Source organism: Loxodonta africana, chromosome 11 (assembly GCF_030014295.1).
Source record: "Loxodonta africana isolate mLoxAfr1 chromosome 11, mLoxAfr1.hap2, whole genome shotgun sequence".
NCBI lineage: Eukaryota > Metazoa > Chordata > Mammalia > Proboscidea > Elephantidae > Loxodonta > Loxodonta africana.
This window is the reverse complement of record NC_087352.1, coordinates 8211195-8239091: the sequence shown is the minus strand read 5'-3', so window position 1 is coordinate 8239091 and position 27897 is coordinate 8211195. Positions and strand designations below refer to the sequence as shown.

The 27897-nt window shown below is 45.0% G+C and overlaps 1 protein-coding gene and 1 long non-coding RNA gene across 2 annotated transcripts in view; both read left to right on the top strand.

Annotated features, from left to right (window-relative positions):
• Positions 1-306: 306 nt before the first annotated feature.
• The window catches only part of LOC100671157 (CEA cell adhesion molecule 1), a 113643-nt gene continuing 86052 nt past the window's right edge, over positions 307-27897 (top strand). The window contains 7 exon segments of the mRNA XM_064293748.1: positions 307-410; positions 1340-1696; positions 5459-5737; positions 6114-6368; positions 7694-7969; positions 8367-8614; positions 20284-20290. Of these exon segments, the coding sequence (XP_064149818.1) occupies positions 347-410; positions 1340-1696; positions 5459-5737; positions 6114-6368; positions 7694-7969; positions 8367-8614; positions 20284-20290 (1486 nt within the window). The 5' untranslated portion in view covers positions 307-346.
• Positions 13177-15268, top strand: LOC135232771 (uncharacterized). The gene is made up of 3 exons (XR_010323338.1): positions 13177-13246; positions 13933-13952; positions 15174-15268. It is a non-coding gene; the product is annotated as an uncharacterized LOC135232771 (long non-coding RNA).

Below are 27897 nucleotides of genomic sequence, written 5' to 3'. Positions count from 1 at the left end.
GCTGAGGTCCCTAGCGTTGTCCCTACCCCAACAATCAGGATGGGGTAGGAGGAAGGATAAAGGCTGAGCAGGCAAGAGGCAGCAGCAGTTTCCAGGGAACCTAAACATAAACAGACAGGAAAAGGAAAGAAGGGAACTTATGGACCAGAAATGAAAGCGGAGGGGAGGAGAGAGGCTATCTAGGGGAGAATCCCCCCACGTGACCTGGGGAAGCTCCGCCCAGGAGGAGGCTCAGTGCAGAGGGAGGAAGGACAGCAGAGCAGACACCTCTGAGACAGGAGCATTTATATTTCTGGAGCCAGAGCTCTTCCCCACAGAGGGCACAAAGAGCAGGCAGCAGAGATCCATGGAGCCTCCCTCAGCATCTCCCCGCAGAGGGGGTGTCCATTGGCAGGGGTCCCTGCTCACAGGTGAGAAGGGAAGATTCTCTGGGCTGGGGGGTCAGTGACTAGCTGGGGTCTCCTGGGAGGACAAGGGTTTGGGGAGTGACAGATAGCTCCCTGTGGAGCTGCAGTGGAGGGAACACAGAAGGGGGAGGAGGGCCCAGAAACAGGAAGTGTCATTGAACAGGTATTGGTAATGGGGAGTAAAACCACAATTGCTACATGTTTTCCAAATTAATTATCTCCTAGCACAGTGGGTAAGAGCTGAGCTGCTAACAAAAAGTTCAGAGAATTTGGAATCCACCAAGTGCTCCTTGGAAACCCCATGGAGCAGTTTATTCTATCCTACAGGGCCGCTATCAGTCAGAATCGACTCCAAAGCAATGATCTTGGGGGAAACAATAAATTCTGAAATACCTACCAATCTCAGAAATGGACAAATAAACACCACGACTTGTAGGGGCCCTAGGAACCTTCACTGATTCATTCCCCCAGGTATTTGCAGACCTATCTGGGCACTAGGGGTACAACACACAAGACCAGTGTCTGCCCGCGTGGAGCTCATGTCTAGGGGAGAGAGAGACAGAGAAGCAAATAGACCTGTATGGGGTGTCAGGGGTTCCTAAGTGCCATGGAGGACCGAGAGCGGCGAAAGGTCAGAAAGTGAAGAGAGAGGGTCTGTAAATGAGGTGTCAGGGAAGGCAGCCCCCAAGGAGGCCACCAAGTGGGAGTAGGTGACTGAGGACAGTGAGTGAGTGAACCATAAAGACACCAGGGGGAGAGTATTAGAAAAAGAGGAAATAACAGGTTCCAAGGCGCTGAAGTAATGCTGACTTAGGAAACACACAAACTCCATGTCCAAGGGCTGAAAAAGACCTGCTCAGACTCACGGGCTCCAACTTTCCACCCCAATACAACTGTCCAAATGTTGATTGATTTCTCTCATTCCCTCCTAGTCTCACTTTTAATCTTCTGGAGCCCATCCATCCCAGCCCAACCCACCATTGAATCGGTGCCACTCAATGCTGCTGAAGGAAATGATGTTCTTCTACTTCTCAGCAATCCACCAGAAGACATTTTCGTCTACATCTGGTACAAAGGGGAAAGTACAGGAAACAATGATAGAATTGTATCATATGCATCACAAACTCAAACAAAAGTTTTGGGGCCTGCCTACACTGGTCGAGAGACAATATACCACAACGGGTCGCTGCTGATCCAGAATGTCACCCTGAACCACTCAGGAGTCTACACACTACAAATAACAACCATGTTTGGTCCCACTGAGATAGCTGGACAGATCCGCGTATACCGTAAGTAACTCCTCTCTGACATCTGGGCATGGGGTGCGGTTAATTCTACTTTAAAGATCAAGATTGACAGGCCTGGACCCTTTGCAGTGCCTATACACCCCTCTGCATTCCATACTTAGGTTTTGAGCATTTAGATCAGAATTCCCTTCCCGAATCCAGACCCTGAAGACATTCACAGCAGAGTGAAGGAGACTCAGGTGGGGAGTAACTCAACAGGGGGAGATCACTCGGTCCATCCCCCTGGTCTCCTTCCTGTGAACATGGTTCTGAAAAACAGCCTAGAGGTCAGGTCCTGGCCCGTGGAGGCCCTGGGATCCTCACAGAGCAGGTCAGCACCAGAAGTCCCTGCCCCAGGCCCTGTCCCAGGCCTTCAGACTCCAGGTGATCCTGAGGAGCCTGCAGCCAGGGTTGCATCTTGGCCTCCATGACAGGTCTGATAGAGAGGAACAATTTACTGATTGCCCAAGTCCCGGAGCACTTGGAGCTGGTGACAAGCCAGGGCTCAGCCCCAAGAGCTATTCTGGACAGCTGAGTCCCTCCCTTGAGACTCAATTTCGAGACCACAGATGGCCATGGGCCCCAGGCCATTAGCTGACTGCCCCGGGGAGCTTAAAAGACCCCATAGGAGGTCAGCATCTCCGGGAGGAAGGAAAAGGGAAGAAGATGCTACAGGCAGCTCCTTTTCGACCTAAGGGTGCCGTCTCCTTGAGACAAACAATTATAGATGCAGTTTATCTGGTTATTTGGGCAGCGCCTCTGTACCCAGCTTTAGGTCAGATAATTGTGAATATTTTAAGGTTAATTCACAGACAATGTTGCAAGCCAGATACCCCTTATCCTGTCTCTGATTTTACTGAGGAGAAACTGAGGCATGGAGGAAAATAGTCACTGAATCAGGGTCACACAGACCATGACTAGCAGATCAGAATCACACCAAGGCCTGTCTGCAGTGACAGCCCTGACCTTTCCTCCAGCCTGGGTGGCCCTATTAGAGGTGCAGACACTAAGAGCAACCACTCGTTTAGATCCTTTCTTCGTAGACTCCCCAGTTCTAAGGGAGAGATTTTGTTGGGGGGAGGCGGTGTCAGAGCAAATGAATAATTAATCTGGTTTTACCCTATAACTAAATTACTTACACCAACAATCAGTCAGTGCCAGGTATGTCCAGGCCTCCACCCCCACACAGCCAGTCCACACGCTCCCTGCTTCCAGGTTCCCAGGATGTTCAGTTACCCTGGGCCCCCGGGCCCTCCAGGTGTCTGCGACCCATGGTCCCTCCCTCTGGCTGCCTGCTCCTAAAGCTGCCTCGGGGGTCAGGTCTCATGTTGACTCTGGTGCTGCTCAGTGGAGAGGGTTTCAGATGTGCTGGTCCTGTTTCTGGGTCACATGGGAACCCTTGGATCTTCGTGTCTGTGAACTCATGAACCCCCGCTGCTCACTGCCAAGGGCATTTCTGGCTATGTCTGCTCCTTCCATGTCCCTCATCTTCCTCCTCCTTCAATTCAGCTGGAATTGCCCTGCTACACAGCTTCCTCCACCACTTAACCTTTCCCCAGATACTGACAGACATGTTCTCTTCTACCGATGCTATGGCCAGGCTCCCCTTCCCAGGAAACAGTAAAGGCCAAAGAAATCAGTCTAAGCACCAGCCACTGGGAGGACTCCGCCACCAGCCAATGTACCCAAGTCCCCAGGAGAACAAGCTTCCACTATGTCCCTGTCCAGGGTTCTTCCCCTTAGTGATGCCAATATGTGGGACAGGCCATGCAGGATGGATGTACACCTTGATCCATTGTCTGCACCGATCCAACCATGAGCGAAAGTCGGAGGGAATAGGTCTGCAGCCCCCAAAGCATAGACGCACGTTGTACTCATGGCTCATGCCCTTGTCTTTGGTGTGATGCTCACAGTCCCACAGTAGTTCTGAGAACTTTCTTCAGGGTGGAGCTTCCAGACCATGTGCCGTTGATTAAGTTTACTCTCTATTCCATAGCCAAATGTCTTCCTCATTACACCACCATGGTCATGAGGTGGAGTCCTCAGATGGGAGATGCATGAGCCACTGTCGCTTCAGTTACTATCACTGTGGCTGACAACCAGGCTTGCTCCTGGTCTCCCCCTGGGTGTTATTCTGCTCATGACACCCTGTCCCCAGGCCAGGCTGCCCCATCTCCTTAGGTTTAAGGACAATGAAAAGTCCCGCTCGTAACCATCTCCAGAATATCCTTAAACAGGGAGATCTCAGAGAAAACACAACTGGGCTGGGCAATGAAGAATTGTGCAGCTGGAGGGACCTCAGCAAAGGTAGGTTCCACATGAGGAAACCGAGGTTGGTCAGGCAGTTAGCTAGTCGGTTTCATTAAACTCTAGTTGTTTTTACTGTTGTTGTTGTTGTTTTGTTGTTGTTTTGATGGCATCACTCATGAGGTCTAAAGAAAAGAAAGGAAGCATTCTACAGGCCTCTGTCGAGTTGCCTCCCATTGTACCCGACTCTCCATGAGGAATCAGTGACAGGGAGCTCTTTTCTAAAACGATTAATATAACACATAATTTCTGCTAATGTGATGTTTTCCTCCTTTTGTACTGAGACACCTCAGAATTCCCTCTGATCAATTCTGTCCCCTTAGCAGGATCTACTCTCTCTCCCCACCCAGGAAGTCTCTGGTTTCAAACAGGCTTCAGCATCTTCCTTTGACCATAATGTGATCCTTGCTAGACTTCAGAGCTTGGCCTAAGATGTTCCACTGTTCTCTAGAGAAATCTTCCTTCAGACAATTGGCCTCAGATCTTTAAACCATTAATAATAATTTTCACATACAGAAGAAATTTAAACATTTAATGGAATTTATGCCAGATCCACGAAACACGAATGGTCCATGAGGGCTAGATCTTCAGCAAGTTCGTGCTCCCCCTACTTGCCACCAGCAATCCCTCTGCATTTGAAACCATCCACATGCATCCCAGGAAAGATAAACATGGTCCTCACCTGCCCTTAGCCACGGGAGGAGGGACACTAAAGACCAAAGAGAACATGGTTCTGCTTCCTAAGCCAGTCAGCTACTGCCTGTTCCCTCACTCTTTCCTAGATCATTTCTTGGACTCAGCTCTATCATTTATAGGGCCATAGTATCTCGTCAGTTACAGTCAAACACCAGAAAGAACTGCCCCCCATCTTCTGGCCCCGCAGCCCAACTACTGGGCTTGTTCCTGGTCTCCTTGAGTGTAATTTCTGTTCATGAAACCTAGTCTCCAGGACAGGTTGTCCCATATCCTCAGGTTTAAGAACAATTAGAAGTCCCATCACTGCCCACATCTAGGATATCTTTGAACAAAAATCGTGTTTCGGAGAAGACACGCCTGATCTGGGCGATGTAGAACTGTACAGCTGGAGGGACCTCAGCAAGCACAAGTTCCAGGTGAGGAAACTGAGGTCGGTCAGGCAGTCAGCTGGTCAGAGAAGAGCCCAGGAGAGGCCCCGGGTGATCTCTGATCCCCAGACTGTGACTCTCCATGAACAAACACTGCTACTTCATTACATTTGAGAAAGTCTGGGCTTTTTCCCAGAGATAGAATAAGGCAGGTAGGTCTGACATTCTCTGAGCACTGGAACTGTCAGGCATTTATCTTGTACTACAAAGACCTGCTTTATATTTTAAAGACTCCAGGTTGACTGAGAGCTATGCAATGCCAGCTTTGATTGAAAGATGCTTTGGAGGAATCAAAAACACTAAATGGGATAATCTTTTCTCTGTTATCTAACAGCTGCGTTACCCACACCCTTCATCATCAGCAACAGCTCCAACCCTGTGGAGGACCAGGACTCTGTAACCTTAACATGTTGCCCTGAGACTCAGAACACAACCTACCTGTGGTTGATAAACAGTCAGAGCCTCCCAGAGACTGACAGGCTGGAGCTGTCCTCGGACAACAGGACCCTTACTGTATACAGTGTCACAAGGAATGACACAGGATCCTATGAATGCAGAACACGGAACGAAGTGAATTCCCGCCGTAGTGACCCATTCATCCTAAACGTTCTTTGTGAGTAACTTCTGTTCCCACATGGCATAGGCTGCTGGCCCAAATCCACACTATCAGAGCCAGACCACATCCAACCTCTCAGGTCCAAGTACACTGGCCCTGGCAATCACTTCCTTTCCCAGGGAAATCTGGGTTGGTCTAGTCATGCCGCCAGATGAGAAGGAGAGTGGCTGGTCCTGTTTTGAGATGCTCGGGGTCAAGAACTGGGATGGGAGAGACCGGTTGATGATCTCAGATCACCCTCAGAGAAGTCAGGGGGTTATCGTGCGGGACTTTTTAAAACAAGCCTCACAGGGATGCTGTGGCCCTTGTCAGACCGGGAGCTTCCTCTTCCCTCCGGTTACATCACAAAATGGCTTTCTTCTGTTTGCTCCAGATGGCCCGGACACCCCCACCATTTCCCCCTCATACTGGTATTACCCACCAGGGGCCAACCTCATTCTCTCCTGCAATGCGACCTCCAACCCACCTGCACAGTATTCTTGGCTTATCAATGGGACCTATTTGCAATCCACACAAGTGCTCTTTATCCCCAACATAACTGCGAGTGATGCTGGGAACTATACCTGCCGTGTCTATAACAATGCCACTGGCTTCAATAGAACCACCATCAAGACTATCACAGTCTCTGGTAAGTGGCTCCCTGGAACTTCAGCACTGAGCTCTGGGGTGGACGTTGGTCTGGTTTTCTGAAAAAAATCCTTTAAGAGGTTATTTTCCAATCTGTGTCCCCTGGGAACACACAAATCCCAAAATCTGTCCCTGAGCCCTCTGACTACATCTCTTGAAACTATTCCCTCTACTTTTTCTTCTTATTTCTCAGGCCAGTCCTTGGGTCCAGCCTGGAATGTGGGGAGGGGCTCTGTCAGCCTCAGAAAGCCCTATGGAATGTCAGGGAGCTTCAGAGTGAGAGAGGAAAGAAGAGTCCTCAAGGTCTAGTGTTCTCTCTGTCACTAACTTGCCATTTTCTTTCATCTGTTTTCTTTCACTGACTCCACGTGCTATAAGGGACACACAAGTCTTCCAACAGGCTCACATGTTTTCCCAAATGAGAGGACGAAACAACCTCCACCGGGGCGATGGGCAGGAAGGAGTTCCGCCTCTCTGCTCAGACCCCTGCAGTCCCATGCACCAGCCCTGTTCTGATGCCACCTGTGGTCAGACTGGGGAGGGTGCAGTCCCCAAAGCCTGGAGGCACACTTTACTTGTGACTCCTGTCCTTGTCTTTGGTGTGATGTTCAGAGTCCCACAGCTCCTGCCTATTCCCGGACTCTTTTCTAAATCATCCCTTAGACTTGGCTCTGTCCTTTATTGGGCCATGGCATCTCATTAGTCACCATCAAAAACTGGTAAGAACTGCCCCTCATCTGAAAGCCCCACAGCCTGACCACCAGGCTTGCTCCTGGTCTCCTTAAGCGTAGTTTCTGCTCATGACACCTAGTCTCCAGGACGGGTTGCCCCATATCCTCAGGTTTAAGAACAACTAGAAGTGCCATCATGACTCACATCTGGGATACCTCTGAACAAAAAGTTGTGTTTCGGAGAAGACACATCTGATAAGGGCAGTATAGAATTGTGCAGCTGGAGGGACCTCAGCAATCAAAAGTTCCAGGTGAGGAAGCTAAGGTCAGCCAGGCAGTCAGCTGGTCACGGAAGAGCCCAGGAGAGGCCATGGATGATCTCTGATCCCCAGTCCTATGACTTTCCTTGAGTAAACACTGCTACTTAGCACTTGAGAAAGTCTGTGCTTTTTCCCAGAGACAGAATAAGGTAGGTAGGCCTTACATTCTCTGAGCACTCAAATTGTCAGGTATTTATCTTGTAATACAAGGGCCTGCTTTATATTTTAAAGACTCCAGGTTGCCTGAGAGATAGGCAATGCCAATTCTGATGAAAGATGCCTTTGCAGGAATCAAAGACACTAAACAGGGTAATTTGTCTGTTATCTGACAACAGAGTTACCCACACCCTTCATCACCAGCAACCACCCCAACCCCGTGGAAGAGCAGGACTCTGTAACATTAACGTGTGGCCCTGACACTCAGGACACAACCTACCTGTGGTTGATAAACAATCAGAGCCTCCCAGAGACTGACAGGCTGGAGCTGTCCTCGGACAACAGGACCCTTACTGTATACAGTGTCACAAGGAATGACACAGGACCCTATGAGTGTAGAACCTGGAACCAAGTGAATGCCCGCCGTAGTGACCCATTCATCCTGAATGTTCTCTGTGAGTAACTTTTGTTTCCACATGGCACAGGCTGCCTCCCCAAGTCCACACTTTTAGAGCCAGGCCACGTCAGTCCTTTCAGGTCCACGTACACTGACCCTCAGCCCCTGGACACCCAGGCTGGCCATGACTTCCTTTCCCAGGTAAATCTGGGTTGGTCTAGCCATGCCACCAGAAAAGGAGGGGAGGGGCTGCTTCTGTTTTGAGATGCTCGGGGTCAAGAACTGGGACGGGAGAAACCGGTTGATGGTCTCAGAGTAGGCCCAGAAAAGTCAGGAGGTTGTTGTGTGGGACTTTTTAAAACAAGCCTCACAGGGATGCTGTGGCCCTTATCAGACCGGGAGCTTCCTCTTCCCTCCGGTTACATCACAAAATGGCTTTCTTCTGTTTGCTCCAAATGGCCCGGACACCCCCACCATTTCCCCCTCATACTGGTATTACCCACCAGGGGCCAACCTCACTCTCTCCTGCAATGCGACCTCCAACCCACCTGCACAGTATTCTTGGCTTATCAATGGGACCTATTTGCAATCCACACAAGTGCTCTTTATCCCCAGCATCACTGTGAGTGATAGTGGGAACTATACCTGCCATGTCCATAACAATGCCACTGGCTTCAATAGAACCACCATCAAGACTATCACAGTCTCTGGAAAATGGCTCCCTGGAACTTCAGCACTGAGCTCTGGGGTGGACGTTGGTCTGGTTTTCTGAAAAAAATCCTTTAAGAGGTTATTTTCCAATCTGTGTCCCCTGGGAACACACAAATCCCAAAATCTGTCCCTGAGCCCTCTGACTACATCTCTTGAAACTATTCCCTCTACTTTTTCTTCTTATTTCTCAGGCCAGTCCTTGGGTCCAGCCTGGAATGTGGGGATGGGGCTCTGTCAGCCTCAGAAAGCCCCATGGAATGTCAGGGAGCTTCAGAGTGAGAGAGGAAAGAAGAGTCTTCAAGGTCTAGTGTTCTCTCTGTCACTAACTTGTCATTTTCTTTCATCTGTTTTCTTTCACTGACTCCACGTGCTATAAGGGACACACAAGTCTTCCAACAGGCTCACATGTTTTCCCAAATGAGAGGATGAAACAACCTCCAGTGGGGTGATGGCCGGATGGAGTTCTGCCTCTCTGCTCTGTCCCCCGCAAACCTGTTCACCAGCCCTGTTCTGACTATCTGTAGTCCGGCTCAAGAGTGTGGAACAGGTTCAGGTGTGCTGTCTCCTAATCTTGCTAAAACAGTGCAGCCCTAAGATAGTGATGACTGGGCCAGGCTTACTCTCTATTATTTAACAAAAAGGAAACACGTTCCCTTCTGTATGTGAAGCTGCCCTGTCCCAGAAATAGACAGGACAGGCAGCCTGCCATTTCCACCCTCAAAATTGTCTACTAGAGAGGCACCTGATTTGTTACAAAGTCACAGGAGGCCCTCGGAAAGGGTCACACAAGTGTCTAGAGAAGAAAAATTCCACCTGATGACAATGTGGATGGACATGTGGTCTGGGAAGAGGTCCCAGTGCAGATATGCAGATACTTCAGAGAGTCAGTGGGCTGCACTTATTTCCTAGTGAGGGGATAGGCCACCATGTCCTTACAGATCAATATCTAGACAGACACATAACCTCTGCAGAGGGTCAGGACCACCTTCTGGATCACCTTTCAGAGCTCACCATGGGACCTGTAATCTGGCAGAGATATCACAGGAAGAAGAGTAGCCCCAGCACCAGGCCCTCCCACGGTCACCTCCTCTGTTTCTCCACAGAGTCAGTGACAAAGCCTTCCATCCAAGCCAGCAACACCACAGTCACAGAAAATGAGGGCCCTGTGACCCTGACCTGCCTCACCAACCATGCTGAAATCTCCATCAGATGGATCTTCAAAGGGCAGATCCTGCCGCTCACGGAGAGGACGACGCTGTCCCAGGACAACAGCTCCCTCACCATAGACCCCATCAGGAGGGAGGATACTGGGGAGTATCAATGTGAGGTCTACAACCCAGTCAGTTCCAGCAAAAGTGATCCCCTCAACCTGACTGTGACATGTGAGTGACCCCTCATCCACTCCTACATCTTCTCTGGATAGATTAACTCTACCAATGGTATACAGAACGGATCAATGTCACAGGGGCAGAATATCAGTTAAGAGACAATTACAGTAAGTAATGGTAAAGTGGTCAAGAGCTCAGTCTCTAAAACAAAGATGTTTTTAAGTGTCATATTCCAGGGCTGATATCCACTGTGCAAACTGGCACAAGGTTCTTAATGTCCTGAGCCTCAGGTTTCTCAACTGAAGATTGCAGTAAGTTCGCCTGCTTCACAAGATTGTTTTAAAGGTTTAATGCAATAATCAACTAAACCCTTAGCAAAATGCCACACAAATAGAAAATGTTCCATAAATGTTAGCTGTTATTATTACTACTATTATCATTAAGCTTTAAGTCGGGTAGTCCTGGAGTCAAATCCTAGATCCACCTCTTATTAGCCATAAGACTTTGGGTAAGTTTTTTCACCACTCTAAGCCTCAGTTTTTTCATCTATATAATGGGAATAATGTCTGTGTGACAGGATGATTGTAAGGATCAAATGAGATAAATGTAAAGTATTTAGCACAGGGCGTGGCACATAAGCCTGTTGCCATCAAATGAATTCTGACTCATAGGGACCCTATAGGACAGAGTAGAACTCCCACATAGGGTTTCCAAGGAGTGGCTGGTGGATCTAAACTGCCAAACTTTTGGTTAGCAGATGAGCTCTTAACCACTGCACCACCAGGGCTCCAAACAGTATCTAGCATTAACAGTCAGCCTTGGGTTAACTGGTAAGGGCTAAGCCCGAAATGGTAGCAATAGAGAAAAGTAGAAACAGATGCAGAAAGTCTTATATATGGGGAAAAAGCGCATCACAGAGAAACCCATTGGGACATGATTATTGACTAAACATGGGAGGGAAAAAAGGCGGTTGAAAATTAAGTGCAGATTGCCGGGACTTTCTTCCAAGGTGGCCAACCTTTGGGTTCATAGACTAGCACTTAACCATCTGTGCCATTTTTGATAATGCCTAAAAGAAAATGCCTAAAGACCTGGGAAAATCAATGGAAGTGATATTTGGTATTGAAACCATCTGCTAATAAAACCTAGAAAGGCTTTCTTGAACAAAGCATTTAAAATAATTGTTGAACGGCCTTTCCGGGCCAGTCCCTTTATTCTATGATTACTGATTCTTTTAAAGAGTAAAAAAAACTATAATTTAAAATCAATTTACACAAAGTCTGGATTAAAATTATAGTGACTAGAATGGTGCCCCTTGTAGATAAACTATCACACATTCAATATCAACACTGGAAATTTAATTAAAGAAAAACACTATTAAAGGGAATAAAACAACAAATGCAAAAAAAAAAAAAAAAAAGACTTAAGTGCAAAATTTAAGCTTCATCCGTGAGTTTTCTTGCCATTAAACAAGCAAGAACTTTATCAGGGAAAATGCCTGTAAGGGAAATGGGGCAGGAGTGGGAGGAGCCTGGGAGAGTCCCAGATCAAGACACAGATCTGATCCCTGTGAAGGAGAAAGGGAGGGAAGGAAGTTTTAGGTTGCAGTGTGGTTCTAAGGGCATTTTCACAGGGCCTATGGCGAGTCCTCGAGCCAGTCACCTATCAGAAGAAACTGTCTCCCAAAAACTGGTCTGCTGTAGCACCTCTGCTGCAGCCTGTGGGAAGCATGGTCTCTGCACAAACAGGTGGTGAATTCAGAGTGCATTAGCCTGCCCCTTTACTCAGTTAAAAACTCACCACAGGAGATCTGAGAGGTACTTATTCATGGCTGCCATACCCAGGCAACTGAGAACAAGATGTAACCACGAAAAAGTGGAAAGTCAAGAGGGAAGTTCTAATAACACAAAAATAGCCATCAGCGTTTCTCACATTTCCAAAGCCTCAAAAATATCTGAGTGCAGAAAAGCCAGGATGGAATTGAGACAAGATGGATCATCAACCTGGAAACACAGTGAGAGAGAAAAAATTGCAGGGGTAGTCCATCAACCGCCTCGCAGTGACCTTCTATGAAAACTATTCCTTGATGGAATGAGTAGAGACCCTTCAAGTTGAGAGCTATTTCCCAGAGCACCCCCAATGTAAAATAATTTCCTTTCTTTTTCTTCCCGTGACAGATTATGATTCTGCTCCAGAAAGTTCTGGCCTCCCAAGTGGAACCATTGTTGGCATCGTGTTTGGAGCGGTGGCTGTGGTGGCTGTGGTAGTAACCCTGGTGTACTTTCTGTGTATCAGAAACACTACCGGGTATGATGCCTTTCCTCATGTTCTGCTTCCTCAAAGGCTGGCCGCCATGCTTAGGAGAGGGAAAGGACTCTTCTCCACCTCTGCCTCTGGGCCTGGGCCTCCTCTTCCTCCTTCCTAAACTCCTGCTTCTCAGCATTAAGGCCTCCTGGTCTCTGCCTCCCTGGCCTTCATCTCCCTGTACCCCATTGTCTCTTGGACATGGATATTCCCATCCCCATCTGCATTTAGAGGGGAACACCCAGTTATGTTCTTCTGTTCCCCAGTCAGGGAAGCCAGGGTTCAAAAGGGGAAAAAATGAGGAAATGAAAGCAACAGCAAGAGAAAGTGAGCCAGGTGCTCTGGTGACCACAGTAGCAGAGGAGGGAGGGATAGGACAGGAACTGAATCTGAGAGAAAGCAGACACAGCCAAAAGACCTCCTGACAATAAATATAGTGAGGGAAAAAAACAGTATCTACTCCTTGGGAAAACAAAAGGGGAAAGGTCTCAGGGTAGAAATAGACTCAGAAGCCGTTGATAAAGAATGGGAGCACTCATGGCTCAACAGTTAAGCACTAGGCTGCTAACTGAAAGGTTGGGGGTTAGAACCCACCCAGTTGCCCCACAGGAGAAGAACCTGAAGATCTGCTCCCACAAAGATTGCAGCCTAGAAAACCCTATGGGGAAGCTCTACTCTGTCACGTGGGGTCTCTGTGAGTCCCAAATCGACTTGATGGCACAGGACAACAACAACAAATATGCACATTTAGCAAGTGGAAAGGAGTCAACACTAGAAGAGATAGTGGTTAGACTGAAGAAACAAGGCCCTAAAGGAAAGGTAGTACCAACGGTGGTGTAAATGAACATTGAGGAGTTTGCTGCTGAACTGTCCTTCTGAATTCAGGAAGCAACGTTCCTATGTTGGCGATAGCAGTCACGATGTCTGATATTTATTTAGGGCAAGCGACCAGCGCGATAACACAGAGCACAAACCCTCAGCATCCAACCACAGTAAGTAAAGCCACTCACCCGATGAGAGCTGGAAAGATCCACCACATGCCCTACCCTAGCAGAGAACCCTGGATCCCCAAATCCTGCCTTCTGAATTTTTACAGAGGAATCTCTGTTTCCCAACTTTAAGTTGGAATAGGTCTTTACACCCTTCCTTACCTCAAAAGTTTCCCCTGAGACACAGCCCCAGGAGCAACGCTCACTCTGTCCAGGCCAAGCAGGCCTGAGTAAGATGGACAAGTTTCCAGGAGTCATTTCCTCATCCTTACTCTTTCCCCTCCTGCCTCTATTATGGATGTGGGCATTCTCCCTTGGTGAGAGTTTTCCCTGTCTTGTGGGTGCTCCTGGTGCCGTGGGTCTCATTGCCCCTCCTTGCCTCTGGATCCTGTTCCTCAGAATGCATATGGGCAAAAATCAAGGCCTGTGAACTGGTAGAATCCTCAGAAGTGGACTGAGGCTTCCTGTGGCTCTATACCTGCCCCTTCTCTGGCACTAATGCTGCTGGACCACAGGCTCTAAGGAAGCGGAATTCCTTAACTGATCATGGGCCACCCCCATTGCTTACCATCTCCACCACCTGCCCCCTCCTTCAGCAGAAATCACAACAGCCTAGGAACACACTGTTCTAAGGCTGTAAGTCAGCTTTGCATTTTCACGGATTTGAAACTCTTCTTTTCCTTCCCCAGGTCAGGACCATTCTGACACGGTAAGCATAGCCAGTTTCACTGGCTCATTTTCTCACGGAAATATCTCTGAATGAAATGAGTTATTCTGTTTGTCTGTGTGAGTGTGTGTGTCTGTGTGGTGAAAGTATACACAATAGAACATACACCAACTCAACAATTCATACATGTACGATTCAGTGACATCGATTACATTCTTGAAGTTGTACAACCATTCTCCCTATCCTTTTGCAAATCATTCCAACACAATTAACATAAACTCAATCCCCTCTAAGCAAAATCCCTAGAATGAGTTATCCTTGAAGTCACAAATGTGAGATTAGGTTTGGGTTAAAGTTCCTCAATGTAGCAACGAAGAAATATTGGTTAATGAGTCTACCTCACAGCAAGAAGTTGGATTTTGAAATTATGCCCACCCTGTGTTTGAATCCTGCCTGTGACTCTTGGTAGCTCTGTGTCTTCGGACAAGTAACTTAATCTCTTTGACTCTCAGCTTTGTCATCTGTAGTTTTCTGCCTTCCTTAAGGAAAGCTGAAGGAATTAAACATCATATGTCAAGGACCCAGCACAATGTCCAGCACAAAGAAGGCACTAAATAATTCTCTACCTTCTGTCTGATCCTGCTCTCACTGTCAAAAGATAATTCCCATGATAAAGAACTTTCCGAGGTCCTATTTCCTTTATAATAATTTTACAAACTTTTCCTCATCTTAATCTTTTAATACAGTGCACATATATACTGAAAAATGCTTAAAACATAAGTATACCTTCACAATGTATGAACTTTCATGAAATGAACACACCCATGTAAGCAGCACCTACCCCTAAAAAAACCCTTCCAGTCATTGCCCACCCAAGAGTAACCACTATCCTGACTTCCAATGCTCTAGATTAGTTTTACTGATTTTCTCTCATATAAATGAAAACTCCTGTATATCCTTGTATGTGTCTGCCTATTTTTGTTCAATGTTATGTTCTGTGAGATTCACTCACATTGTTGTGGGTATCTATAGTTTGTTCATTCTCATTGCTGTATTGTCTTCCATTGTATGAATACTATGATGTATCTCTTCTAATGACCATTCAACAGGAGTTTACCAAGCAGAGAAGAGATAATGGGTCACAAAAGCCCTTCTCTGAAGCTAAAAGTTCCAAAGTGGTGATAGTAAGTGGTGCTGAAACACACTAGGTCAGGTGAGGGCATGACCCTTGACATTGATTTAATTGTTTCTCATGCGTTTCAGGACAATGAAGTTGCATATTCTTCCCTGAACTTCAAGGCCCAGCAACCAGAGAAATCGACTTCAGCATTCCCATCCCCAACAGCCACAGAAACAATCTATTCAGAAGTAAAAAAGAAGTAATGCAACTTGTCCTGCACTGCTGATGTATTTATTCCAGACCTCTCTCATCCCCATCACCAGGAGATCCCTTTACCCTCAGAGGAAAAGGAAAGAAGCCCCCACCGCCACCTGTTCACTCCCTAACACTGTACCTCCAGGCTACCAGGTCACAGCCCCTCCCTCAGTAGCAATAGATGTCATTGAAATTTGGCAAAGCCAATTTGGAGAAGAGTTCCTAGAACCTCCCCATCCTTCCCCTGACTCGATGTTTTAAAACTTACCTCTTCAAAGCACATTCACTCCTTCCCACATGAGTCCTGTCCCATCAGAGTCTAACTTTAATTTGCAGTAACCTCAAGACTAATGTGCAGGGAAAAGAGAGAAAAAGTAAAAGCAGCAATTGCTTCTTCTGTCTCTCCAAAGCCCAGTGTGAAAATCAAATATATAACCAATACTGTACTGAGAAATTCTACACCTCTGTCCACTGTCAGGTTTGTCTACCTATAGGATCAGGGCCTAAGTACTTTGCTAAGGTAAGGATACCAACGAAAACTCTGGCAAGCCTGTCTCAAGAGAACCCACTAGAAGCAACTAGAAAAACTATTTGCCAAGATCTACAGGCAATTCCTAGTGGAAAATGCAAAAGTACATGTATCTTTCCTGTCTTTATGGACTTTATACAAGGAAATGCCCACAGAGAGAAGGCTATAGCTTTAGGAGGGAGACAGTTGTAACAGAGACAATCTGCTGGGGACTTGAGAAAAGAATCAGAGAACTACCCTTCAGAGAATTATTTAAATTATTGTTAATAAATGCAAGTTTTGGGGTATTGGGTGTTCATCATTTCTCTGAGACATTCTGCTATTTTAATTTTTGTAACCACTTATTATTTCTCTAAAAGAGGTTATTTTAATGTACTTTACCTATACAGGCCAATCTGACTTTGGTGAAAGATTGGTTAAAGAAGCTGCCAAAATCCCTCAGGTTCCCTTGGCCAGGAGCTCCTCCAGGCTTCTTTATTAGGGGCTCCAAATAGAAAATAGCAAGGAGAGGCTTTCCTCATTCCTGTCTAGAAATGGATCTAACTCAATTTCTGGGCATCTCAGACCAATCTCCAACAACCACTCTGTTCCACATTTCTGCCTGTGCATCCCACCTTCCCTTGTGTCTGTCTGCCCCCTCGCTCTTCTCAGGAAACCTTGGCTTCTGCCAAGGTGTGTTTGGTTCTTGAGAAGTGGGAGCCCCGTAAAAGGAACACTGTCACTCACACTGTTGGCACTGGGTACAACTTAGAAAGTTGCGCTGGTGCTGATGCCTCTTGGGGACAAGGGCTGTGAGCGGGTATTAGGACATGAGAGGAAGATGATGACAGAACCTCAGGTTTCTTAAACAGCCTCTGAAATTTCTGTTTTCTCTGATAGGGTCTATGGGTTCCCATGTCCTTAGAATAAAAAGGAAGAAAGGGAGAAGGAGAGGAAAATGTACTTCCCACCCAACCTTCCTCTACACAGACAGAATTTCTTTGAGGCTGTTAGAAGAAATATTTTATTGGATATTGAATACCTTATGTCATGCTTTGCCTAAGAGACTTCCTCTTAAAGGGTTAGTTGGGAGTTCTGTGAACTCAGGTACCTCTTTGAGGGTTTTCCAGCCCTGATACACACTGTAGACTTCCCCTCATCCTCTCTATGCTGTGTTATTTAATTTTGCCTGGCTAAGGCCACTTCTGAATTACTTTTAAAATTTATTTGCTCTTTATTTGTAATAAAAATTATATATAGCAGAAAAGAACATGCTGCCTCACAGCTGATACCTTATAGGCAGAAGAAAGAGGGTATAAATTTCTCAATGGGGAACTGGAATAAGTATATTTCTAAATCTGAAGACATCTGCTCTAGTGACCTGAAAGCAACAGGCCATAGCTCCAACCTGCCTGGAAGGAACTGCCCGCCTTCCTCTGGAAGAGAAGATGATTCCATGAGTGAAAGATCTCCTGAGCCTCTTTATTAGGGGCAAACAATACTTCCCACAGAGGAAGTTCCAGCCACTCAGATTTAGCAATACAGCTCATTCACAAGGACCTCCACAGGTTCAGTCATATGGAATTCTTTCTAGCATCTTCAATCTCTTCATTTTTTCCCAGTTCCTATTTTTTCTGCCCTCTTGGAGGGTCACATCTCTTCTAACATGAATAACCTTCATTTATTAATTTCACTAAGTATTAATCTATTATCTCATTCCCCTTCCCTTCCAAACAATTGAAATATATGCTACATCCACTGCCTTTCCATGTCCTCATCATCTAATTTCTCCTGACGCTCTGCAGTAATACCTCCATTCACAAGACTATTGGAAGCAACACAAAATTAGTATCTCTTGGCCAAATTCAAAGATATTTTCACTGTCCTAACACTTTTCACTTTTACAACATTCGAGACCACAGATTTTTTCTTTCTGGAATTTCTCCTTCCACCGCCACCTATGAGCATGCCCACACCAGATTTGGTACTTAGACAATTCTACTCTCCCTCTACTCCACTCGTCTTTCTTCAGCTTCGGTAACCTCTCTGCAGAAATCTCTAGCCTCAATTACTTTCAAGATCTCACATCACCCACATCCAAATACCTTCTGAAATTATTCCTCATCAAACTGACTCTCCCCAAGAGCTTGTTCATTTCTCTCAGTGAAACCACTGAGAAACACCCAGTCTCCTCTCCTTCTGTTTCCCAGATTCAATGTGTCATAGATTGAATTGTGTACCCCCAAAATATCTGTCAACTTAGCTAGGCTATGCTTCCCAGTAGTGTGTGATTGTTCACCATTTTGTCATTTGATGTGATTTTCCTGTGTTATAAATCTCACCTCTGTGATGTTAATGATGTTAATGATGTTCAAGCCTCAAGTTGCAATAGTGAAGGATTCTATGCGGAAAATATTAAATGACACAGGAAGCATCAAAAGAAGATAGAAGGAATATGCAGAGTCATTACACCAAAAAGAGTCAGCATTCCACCATTTCAAGAGGCAGCATATAATTAGGAACTGATGGTTCTGCACTGAAGGCATTGACGAGAAACAAGCCTCCAGGAATTGACACAATATCAATTGAGATGTTTCAACAAACGGATGCAGTTCTGGAAGCACTCATTCATCTATGCCAAGAAATTTGGAAGACACCTACCAGGCCAACCGACTGGAAGAGATCCATATTTATGCCTATTCCCAAGAAAGGTGATCCAACTGAATGTGGAAATTATAGAACAATATCATTAATATCACACGCAAGGAAAATTCTGCTGAAGATCATTCAAAAATGGCTGCAGCAGTATATCAACAGGGAACTGCCAGAAATTCAGGCTGGTTTCAGAAGAGGACGTGGAACCAGGGATGTCTTTGCTGATGTGAGATGGATCCTGGCTGAAAGCAGAGAACACCCGAGGGATGTACCTTTGTTTTATTGACTATGCAAAGGCATTGAGCTGTGTGGATCATAACAAATTACGGATAACATAGGGAAGAATGGGAATTCCATAACAATTGTGCTCATGAGGAGCTGTATATAGATCAAGAGGCAGTTTAAGTCAGGAAAGATGTGCGTAAGGGTTGTATCTTTTCACCATACCTATTCAATCTGTATGCTGAGCAAGAAGCTGGACTATATAAAGAAGAACAGGGCATCAGGATTGGAGGAAGACTCATTAATAACCTGTGTTATGCAGATGACACAACCTTGCTTGCTGAAAGCGAAGAGGACTTGAAGGACTTACTGATGAAGATCAAAGACCACAGCCTTCAGTATGGATTGCACCTGAACATAAAGAAAACAAAAACCCTCACAACTGGTCCAATAAGCCACATCATGATAAACAGAGAAAAGATTGAAATTGTCAAAGATTTCACTTTATTTGGAGCCACGATCAACACCCATGGAAGCAGCAGTCAAGAAATCAAAAGACTCATTGCATTGGGAGAATCTGCTGCAAAGGACCTCTTTAAAGTGTTGAAAAGCAAAGATTTCACCTTGAAGACTAAGGTGCGCCTAACTCAAGCTATGGTGTTTTCAATCGCGTCATATACACTTGAAAGCTGGACAAGGAATAAGGAAGACGAAAGAAGAATCAAGGCCTTTGAATTGTGGTGTTGACAAAGAATATTGAATATACCATGGACTGCCAAAAGAACGAACAAATCTGTCTTGAAAGAGGTATAGCCAGAATCCTCCTAAGAAGCAAGGATGGCGAGACTGTGTCTTACATACTTCAGACATGTCACCAGGAGGGATCAGTCCCTGGAGAAGGACATCGTGCTTGGTAAAATAGAGGGTCAGTGAAAAAAAGGAAGACCATCGAAGAGATGTATTCACACTGTGGCTGCAGCAATGCCCTTGAGCATAACAGCAATTTAAGGATGGCACAGAACCAGGCAGTGTTTCATTCTGTGCTACATAGGGTTACCGTGAGTCAGAACAGACACGACAGCACTTAGCAACAACAACAACATGACCCAGCAATTCCAATCCTAGGTATATATCCAAAAGACTTGAAAGCAGAGCCTCAAACAGAGACTTGTATCCCAATGCTCATTGCACCACTTTTACACAAGAGCCGAGAGGTTGAAACAACCTAAATGCCCATCAGCATATGAGTGGATAAACAAAATGTGGTACATACATGCAATGGAATACTACTCAGTCAGTAGAAGAAACAAAGACTTGGTATATGCTACAGTAAGGGTGGAGCTTGAAGACATTATGCTGAGTGAAATAAGTCAATAAGAAAAGAGCAAATATTGTATGACTTCAAGGCAAATGCATGGAGATCAAAGTTTGTTAGTGGTGTTAGTTATCTAAGAGCCCTGGTGTGGAGCCCTAGTGGCCAGTGGTTAAAAGCTTGGCTGCTAACCAAAAGGTTGGCAGTTCAACTCCATCAGCTGTTCCTTGGAAACTCTATGGGGCAGTTCTACTCTGTCCTGTAGGGTCGCTATGAGTCAGAATCAATGCCACGGTGTTAGGTATCTGGTGCTCTTATAACAGAAATACCACAAATGGATGGCTTTAACAAACAGAAATTTATTCTCTCACAGTTCAGGAAGCCAGAAGTCCAAATTCAGCTCCAGGGGAAGCTTTCTCTCTCTGTCACTCTGGGAAAAAGTCCTTTTCATCAATCTCCCCCAGGTCTAGGAGCTTCTCAGCACAGGTACCCTGGGTCCAAAGGATGAGCTCCACTCCTGGCTCTTTTTGCTTGGTGATAATGAGGTCCCTTTCCTCTCTGCTCACTTTTTTATATCTCAGAAGAAACTGACTCAAGATAAAACCTAATCCTGTAGATTGTGTCCTGTCTCATTAACATAAAAATATATATATATATTTTATAACTACCTCTAATTTTGCCTCCTTAACATCATAGAGATAAAATGACAACACAAAGGAAAATTACATCAGATCACAAAATGGAGGACAACCACACAACACTGGGAATCATGGCCTAGCCAAGTTGACACATATTTTGGGGGGACACAATTCATCCATAGCTGGTTACCAGGAGCATAAGGGAGGGGATAAGGGGGAGCTAATGGTGATGACAACACACAAGCCCGCACGTGTATGTCAGTTTGCCGTACTGTGGGGGCTTGTGTGTTGCTGTGATGCTACGCCACTGGTATTCAGATACCACCAGGGTCACCAATGGAGGACAGGTTTCAGCTGAGCTTCCAGACTAAGATAGCCTAGGAAGAAGGACCTGGCAGTTTACAACTGAAAAGCATTAGCCAGTGAAAACTTTATGAATAACAGCAGAACATTGTCTGATATAGTGCTGGAAGATGAGCCCCCCAGGTTGGAAGGCACTCAAAAGATGACTGGGGAAGAGCTGCCTCCTCAAAGTAGAGTCGACCTTAATGACGTGGATGGAGTAAAGCTTTCGGGTCCTTCATTTGCTGATGTGGCACAACTCAAAAGAGAAGAAACAGCTACAAACATCCATTAATAATCGGAACCTGGGACGTACGAAGTATGAATTTAGGAAAATTGGAAATCGTCAAAAATGAAATGGAACGCATAAACATTGATATCCTAGGCACTAGTGAGCTGAAATGACTGGCATTGGCCATTCTGAATCGGACAATCATATAGTCTGCTATGCTGGGAACGACAACTCGAAGAGGAATGATGTTGCATTCATCGCCAAAAAGAACGTTTCAAGATCTATCCTGAAGTACAACACTGTCAGCGATAGGATAATATCCATATGCCTATAAGGAAGACCAGTTAATACGACTATTATTCAAATTTATGCACCAACCACTAGGGCCAAAGATGAAGAAATAGAAGATTTTTATCAGCTGCTGCAGTCTGAAATTGAGAGAATATGCAATCAAGATGCATTGATAATTACTGGCGATTGGAATGCAAAAGTTGGAAACAAAGAAGGATCAGTAGTTAGAAAATGTGGCCTTGGTAATAGAAACAATGCCGGAGATCCAATGATAGAATTTTGCAAAACCAACGACTTCTTCGTTGCAAATACCTTCTTTCACCAACATAAACGGCGACTATACACATGGTCCTTGCCAGATGGAACACACAGAAATCAAATTGACTACATCTGTGGAAAGAGCGATGGAAAAGCTCAATATCATCAGTCAGAACAACACCAGGGGCCAACTGTGGAACAGACCATCAATTGCTCTTATGCAAGTTCAAGCTGAAACTGAAGAAAATAAGAGCAAGTCCACGAGAGCCAAAATACCTTGAGTATATCCCACCTGAATTTAGAGACCATCTCAAGAATAGATTTGACGCATTGGACACTAGTGACCGAAGACCAGACGAGTTGTGGAATGACATCAAGGACATCATCCATGAAGAAAGCAAGAGGTCACTGAAAATACAGGAAAGAAAGAAAAGACCAAGGTGGATGTCAGAGGAGACTCTGAAACTTGCTCTTGAGAGTTGAGCAGCTAAAGCAAAAGAAAGAATTGATGAAGTAAAAGAACTGAACAGAAGATTTCAAAGGGCCTTTCGAGAAGACAAAATAAAGTATTATAATAACATGTGCAAAGAGCTGGACATGGAAAACTAAAAGGGAAGAACATGTTCCGTATTTCTCAAGCTGAAAGAACTGAAGAAAAAAATCAAGCCTCGAGTTGCAATAGTGAAGGATTCCGTGGAGAAAATATTAAATGATGCAGGAAGCATCAAAAGAAGATGGAAGGAATACACAGAGTCATTATACCAAAAAGAATTAGTCGATATTCAACCATTTCAAGAGGTGCCATATGATCAAAAACCGATGGTACCGAAGGAAGAAGTCCAAGCTGCTCTGAAGACATTGGCGAAAAACAAGGCTCCAGGAATTGATGGAATATCAATTGAGATGTTTCAACAAACAGATGCAGCGCTGGAGGTGCTCACTCATCTATGCCAAGAAATATGGAAGACAGCTTCCTGGCCAACTGATTGGAAGAGATCCATATTTATGCCTATTCCCAAGAAAGGTGATCCAACCAAATGTGGAAATTATAGAACAATATCATTAATATCATACGCAAGCAAAATTCTGCTGAAGATCATTCAAAAACGGCTGCAGCACTATATCGACGGGGAGCTGCCAGAAATTCAGGCCAGTTTCAGAAGAGGACGTGGAACCAGGGATATCATTGCTGATGTCAGATGGATCCTGGCTGAAAGCAGAGAATACCAGAAGGATGTTTACCTGTGTTTCATTGATTATGCAAAGGCATTTGACTGTGTGGATCATAACAAACTATGGGTAACACTGCGAAGAATGGGAATTCCAGAACACTTAATTGTGCTCATGAGGAACCTTTACATAGCACAAGAGGCAGTTGTCTGGACAGAACAAGGGGATACTGATTGGTTTAAAGTCAGGAAAGGTGTGCATCAGGGTTGTATTCTTTCACCATACCTATTCAATCTGTATGCTGAACAAATAATACGAGAAGCTGGACTATATGAAGAAGAACGAGGCATCAAGATTGGAGGAAGACTCATTAACAAACTGTGTTATGCAGATGACACAACCTTGCTTGCTGAAAGTGAAGAGGACTTGAAGCACTTACTAATGAAGATCAAAGACCATAGCCTTCAGTATGGATTATACCTCAACATAAAGAAAACAAAAATCCTCACAACTGGACCAATGAACAACATCATGATAAATGGAGAAAAGATTGAAATTGTCAAGGATTTCATTTTACTTGGATCCACAATCAACAGCCATGGAAGCAGCAGTCAAGAAATCAAAAGACACATTGCATTGGGCAAACCTGCTGCATAGGACCTCTTCAAAGTGTTGAAGAGTTAAGATGTCACCCTGAAGACTAAGGTGCGCCTGACCCAAGCCATGGTATTTTTAATCGCATCATACGCATGTGAAAGCTGGACAATGAATAAGGAAGACCGAAGAAGAATTGACGCCTTTGAATTGTGGTGCTGGCGAAGAATATTGAATACACCATGGACTGCCAAAAGAATGAACAAATCTGCCTTGGAAGAAGTACAACCAGAATGCTCCTTAGAAGCAAGGATGGCGAGACTGCGTCTTACATACTTTGGACATGTTGTCAGGGGGGATCAGTCCCTGCAGAAGGACATCATGCTTGGCAGAGTACAGGGTCAGCAGAAAAGAGGAAGACCCTCAACGAGGTGGATTGACACAGTGGCTGCAACAATGAGCTCAGGCATAACAATGATGGTAAGGATGGCGCAGGACCGGGCAGTGTTTCGTTCTGTTGTGCGTAGGGTCGCTATGAGTCAGAACCGACTTGACGGCACCTAACAACAACAACAATGGTGATGGAAAAATCACATTAATTAAGGGTAGGGTTTCTGATCATTTTAATTGCTGTCAATAAGTTGTACACCCGCAAAAATTTAAACTGTCAAAAGCTGTGTGATAGATATATTTGCCAGAAGAAAAAAAAAAAAAAAAAAGGTAGCTACTGAGGCTGCTTATGTACAACCAAAACCGCGTGAAATTTGGTTCTTTGGTTGGCATGTTTAGGATCATGGCTTCATGGGACATTCCATTTAATTGACCTAACAGCATGTTTAGTGCTTCTGTTCTACCTCCCGGTTTGTTGCATAGTGCATGAGGTCTTTTTTAAAAGCTTGCAAGCAGCCATTCAAAGCATGACAAATGGTCTCTATTTGCCTGGAGAAACAGAGGAAGAAGGAGAGTCAGGCATAGGAGGAGGAATGTGTGGTTAATTACTTCCATAAACAACTGCCTCCTTTTTCATGAGACCAGAAGAACTGGATGGTGCCCAGGTACCATTACTGAACATTTTGATCAAAGATTCTATAGAAGTATCATGATCAAAAGGGGAAAAATGCAGAACATAATTTCAAATTCTCACAGACTGCAGACTTTCTGGAGCCATGAGATGCTAGATGAACCCTTAAAACTATTTGTTTTACCTACCAAATTCAAAAATCTTCCAACACTGGGACTTGGAGGGGCCCTGGGAACCTTTACTGATTCATCCCCAGGTACTTGCAGGCCTGTCTAGGCACTAGGGGTACAACACAAAACAAGCCCCTGCCCTCGTGTAACTCATGTCTAGGGGAGAGGGAGTCAGACAAGCAAGCAGATTTGCATGTGATGTCAGCTGTTGATGATGGTCATGGAGGCCACAGAGCAGGAAATGTCAGAAAGTGAAAACAGTAAGTCTCTAAATGAGGTGTCAGGGAACGCAGCTTCCCAGGATGACACTGAGTGTGAGCAGGTATCTGAAGGCAGTGAGTGAGTGAGCCCGGGCAGACACAAGGGAGAGGGTATTAGAAAAAGAGGAAATAATAGGTTTGAAGGTGCTGAAGTAATGCTGACCTTGGTAAGCACACCCCCACCCCCATGTCCAATGGCTGAAAAAGATCTGCTCAGACTCAAGGAGCCCCAATTTCCATCCCAATACAATTGTCCAAATGCTGATCAATACCTCTCCCTCCCCTCCTAATCTCACTTTTAATTTTCTGGAGCCTGCCAATCACAGCCCAACTCATCATTCAGTGACTGTTGTTCAGTGCTATGGAGGGAAACAATGTTCTTCTACTTTTCTATAATCCTCCAGCGGATCCTTTAATCTACAGCTGGTACAAAGGGGAAAGGTGAGAACAGAACGATCAAATTGCAGCATATGTAATGTCAACTCAAATACTTCAGCGCCTGTCCACAGCAGTCAAGACACAATATACCTGTGCGGGGTTCATTGAACATCTTGGATGGACAGCTTTTCCTCTTTCGTGATATGAGGGAAGTTTTCTGCCACCAAATGTTCAATGATCCTGTGTTTTCTATTTTCTCCTGCTGTTCTGAAACTTCGATCACACAAAAAAAAATTTTTTAAACTATTGTGTTTTAGTGAAAGTTTACAACTCAAGTCAGTCTCTCATACAAAAACTTACACACACCTTGCTATGTAATCCTAGCTGCTCGCCCCCTAATGTGACAGCACATTCCTCCTCTCCACCCTGTATTCCCTGTGTCCCTCCAACCAGCTCCTGTTCCCTTCATCCTTCTCATCTCTCCTCCAAGCAGGAGCTGCCCACAGAGTCTCATGTGTCTACTAGAGCCAAGAAGCTCACTCCTCACCAGTATCATTTTCTGTCTTATACTCCAGCCCAATCCCTGTCTGAAGAGGTAGTTTCAGGAATGGTTCCAGTCTTGGGCTAACAGAGGGAGAGGGTCCAGGGTCCACGACCTCTGGGGTCCCTCCAGTCTCAGTCAGACCATTAAGTCTGGTCTTTCTACTAGAATGTGAGGTCTGCATCCCACAGTTGTCCTGCTTAATCAGGGATTCTCTTGCTGTGTTCCCTGTCAGGGCAGTCATCAGTTGTAGCTGGGCACCATCTAGTTCTTCCAGTCTCAGGCTGATGTAGTCTCTGGTTTATGTGGCCCTTTCTATCTCATGGGCTCATAGTTACCTCATGTCTTTGGGGTTCTTCATTCTTCTTTGCTCCAGGTAGGTTGAGACCAATTGATGCATCTTAGATGGCTGCTTGCTAGCATTTAAGACCCCAGATGCAACTCACCAAAGTGGGATGCAGAACGTTCTCTTAATATATTTTGTTATGCCAACTGATCTAGATGTCTCCTAAAACCATGGTCTCCAGACCCCTCCCCCTGCTACTCTGGCCTTCAAAGCTTTTGGTTGTATTCAGGAAAATTCTTAGCTTTTTGTTTAGTCCAGTTGTGCTGACCTCCCCTGTATTGTGTGTTGTCTTTCCCTTCACCTAAAATAGTTGTTCTCTACTATCTAATTAGTGAATACCCCTCTCCCTACTTACCCACCCTCGTAACCATCAAAGATGTTTTCTTACGTGTTTAAACTTTTTCCTGAGTTCTTATAATAGTGGTCTCATGTAATATTTGTCCTTTTGCAACTAATTTCACTCAGCATAATGCCTTCCAGATTCGTGCATATTATGAGATGTTTCACGGATTCATTGTTGTTCTTAATACTTGCATAGTATTCCATAGTGGGAATATACCATAATTTGTGTATCCATTCATCCATTGATGGGCACCATGGTTGCGTCCATCTTTTTGCTATTGTGAACAGTGCTACAATGAACACGGGCATGCAATATCTGTTCCTATGAAGGCTATTGTTTCTCTAGGATATATTCCAAGGAGTGGGATTGCTGGATCGTATGTGTACTTCTGTTTCTAGCTTTTTAAGGAAGCGCCAAATCGGTTTCCAAAGTAGTTGTACCATTTTACATTTCCACCAGCAGTGTATAGGTGTTCCAGTCTCTCCACAATCTCTCCAACATTTATTATTTTGTTTTTTTGGATTAGTGCCAGCCTTGTTGGGGTGAGATGGTATCTCACTGTAGTTTTGATCTGCATTTCTCTAACAGCTAATGATCCTGAGCATTTCTTCATGTATCTGGCAGTCGCCTGAATGTCTTCTTTAGTGAAGTGCCCATTCATATCCTTTGCCCGCTTTTTAATTGGGTTATTTGTCTTTTTGTTGTTGAGTTTTTGCAGTATCACGTAGATTTTAGAGATCAGATGCTTATCGGATTTGTCGTAGCCAAAAACTTTTTCCCAGTTTGTAGGTAGTCTTTTTACTCTTTTGGTGAAGTCCTTGGATGAGCATTAAGTGTTTGATTTTTAGGAGCTCCCAGTTATCTAGTTTCTCTTCTGGTGTTTGTGTGCATTGTTAGTAATCCTTTGTATACTGTTTGTGCCATGTATTAGGGCTCCTAGCTTTGTCTCTATTTTTTCTTCCATGCTCGTTAGCGTTTTAGGTTTTATATTTAGGTCTCTGATCCATTTTGAGTTCGTTTTTGTGCATGCCGTTAGGTATAGGTCTTCTTTCTTTTTTTGAGATGGATATCCAGTTATGCCAGCACCGATTGTTAAAGAGACTGTCTTTTCCCCCATTTAACAGACTTCGGGCCTTTGTCAAATATAAGCTGCTCATATGTGGTTGGATTTATGTCTACATCTCTGTTGTTGCACCAGTACCAGGCTATTTGGACTACTGTGGTGGTATAATAAGTTCTAAAATCAGGTAGAGTGAGGACTCCCACTTTGTTCTTCTTTTTTCAGTAATATTTACTTATCCAAGGCCTTTTCCTCTTCCATATGAAGTTGG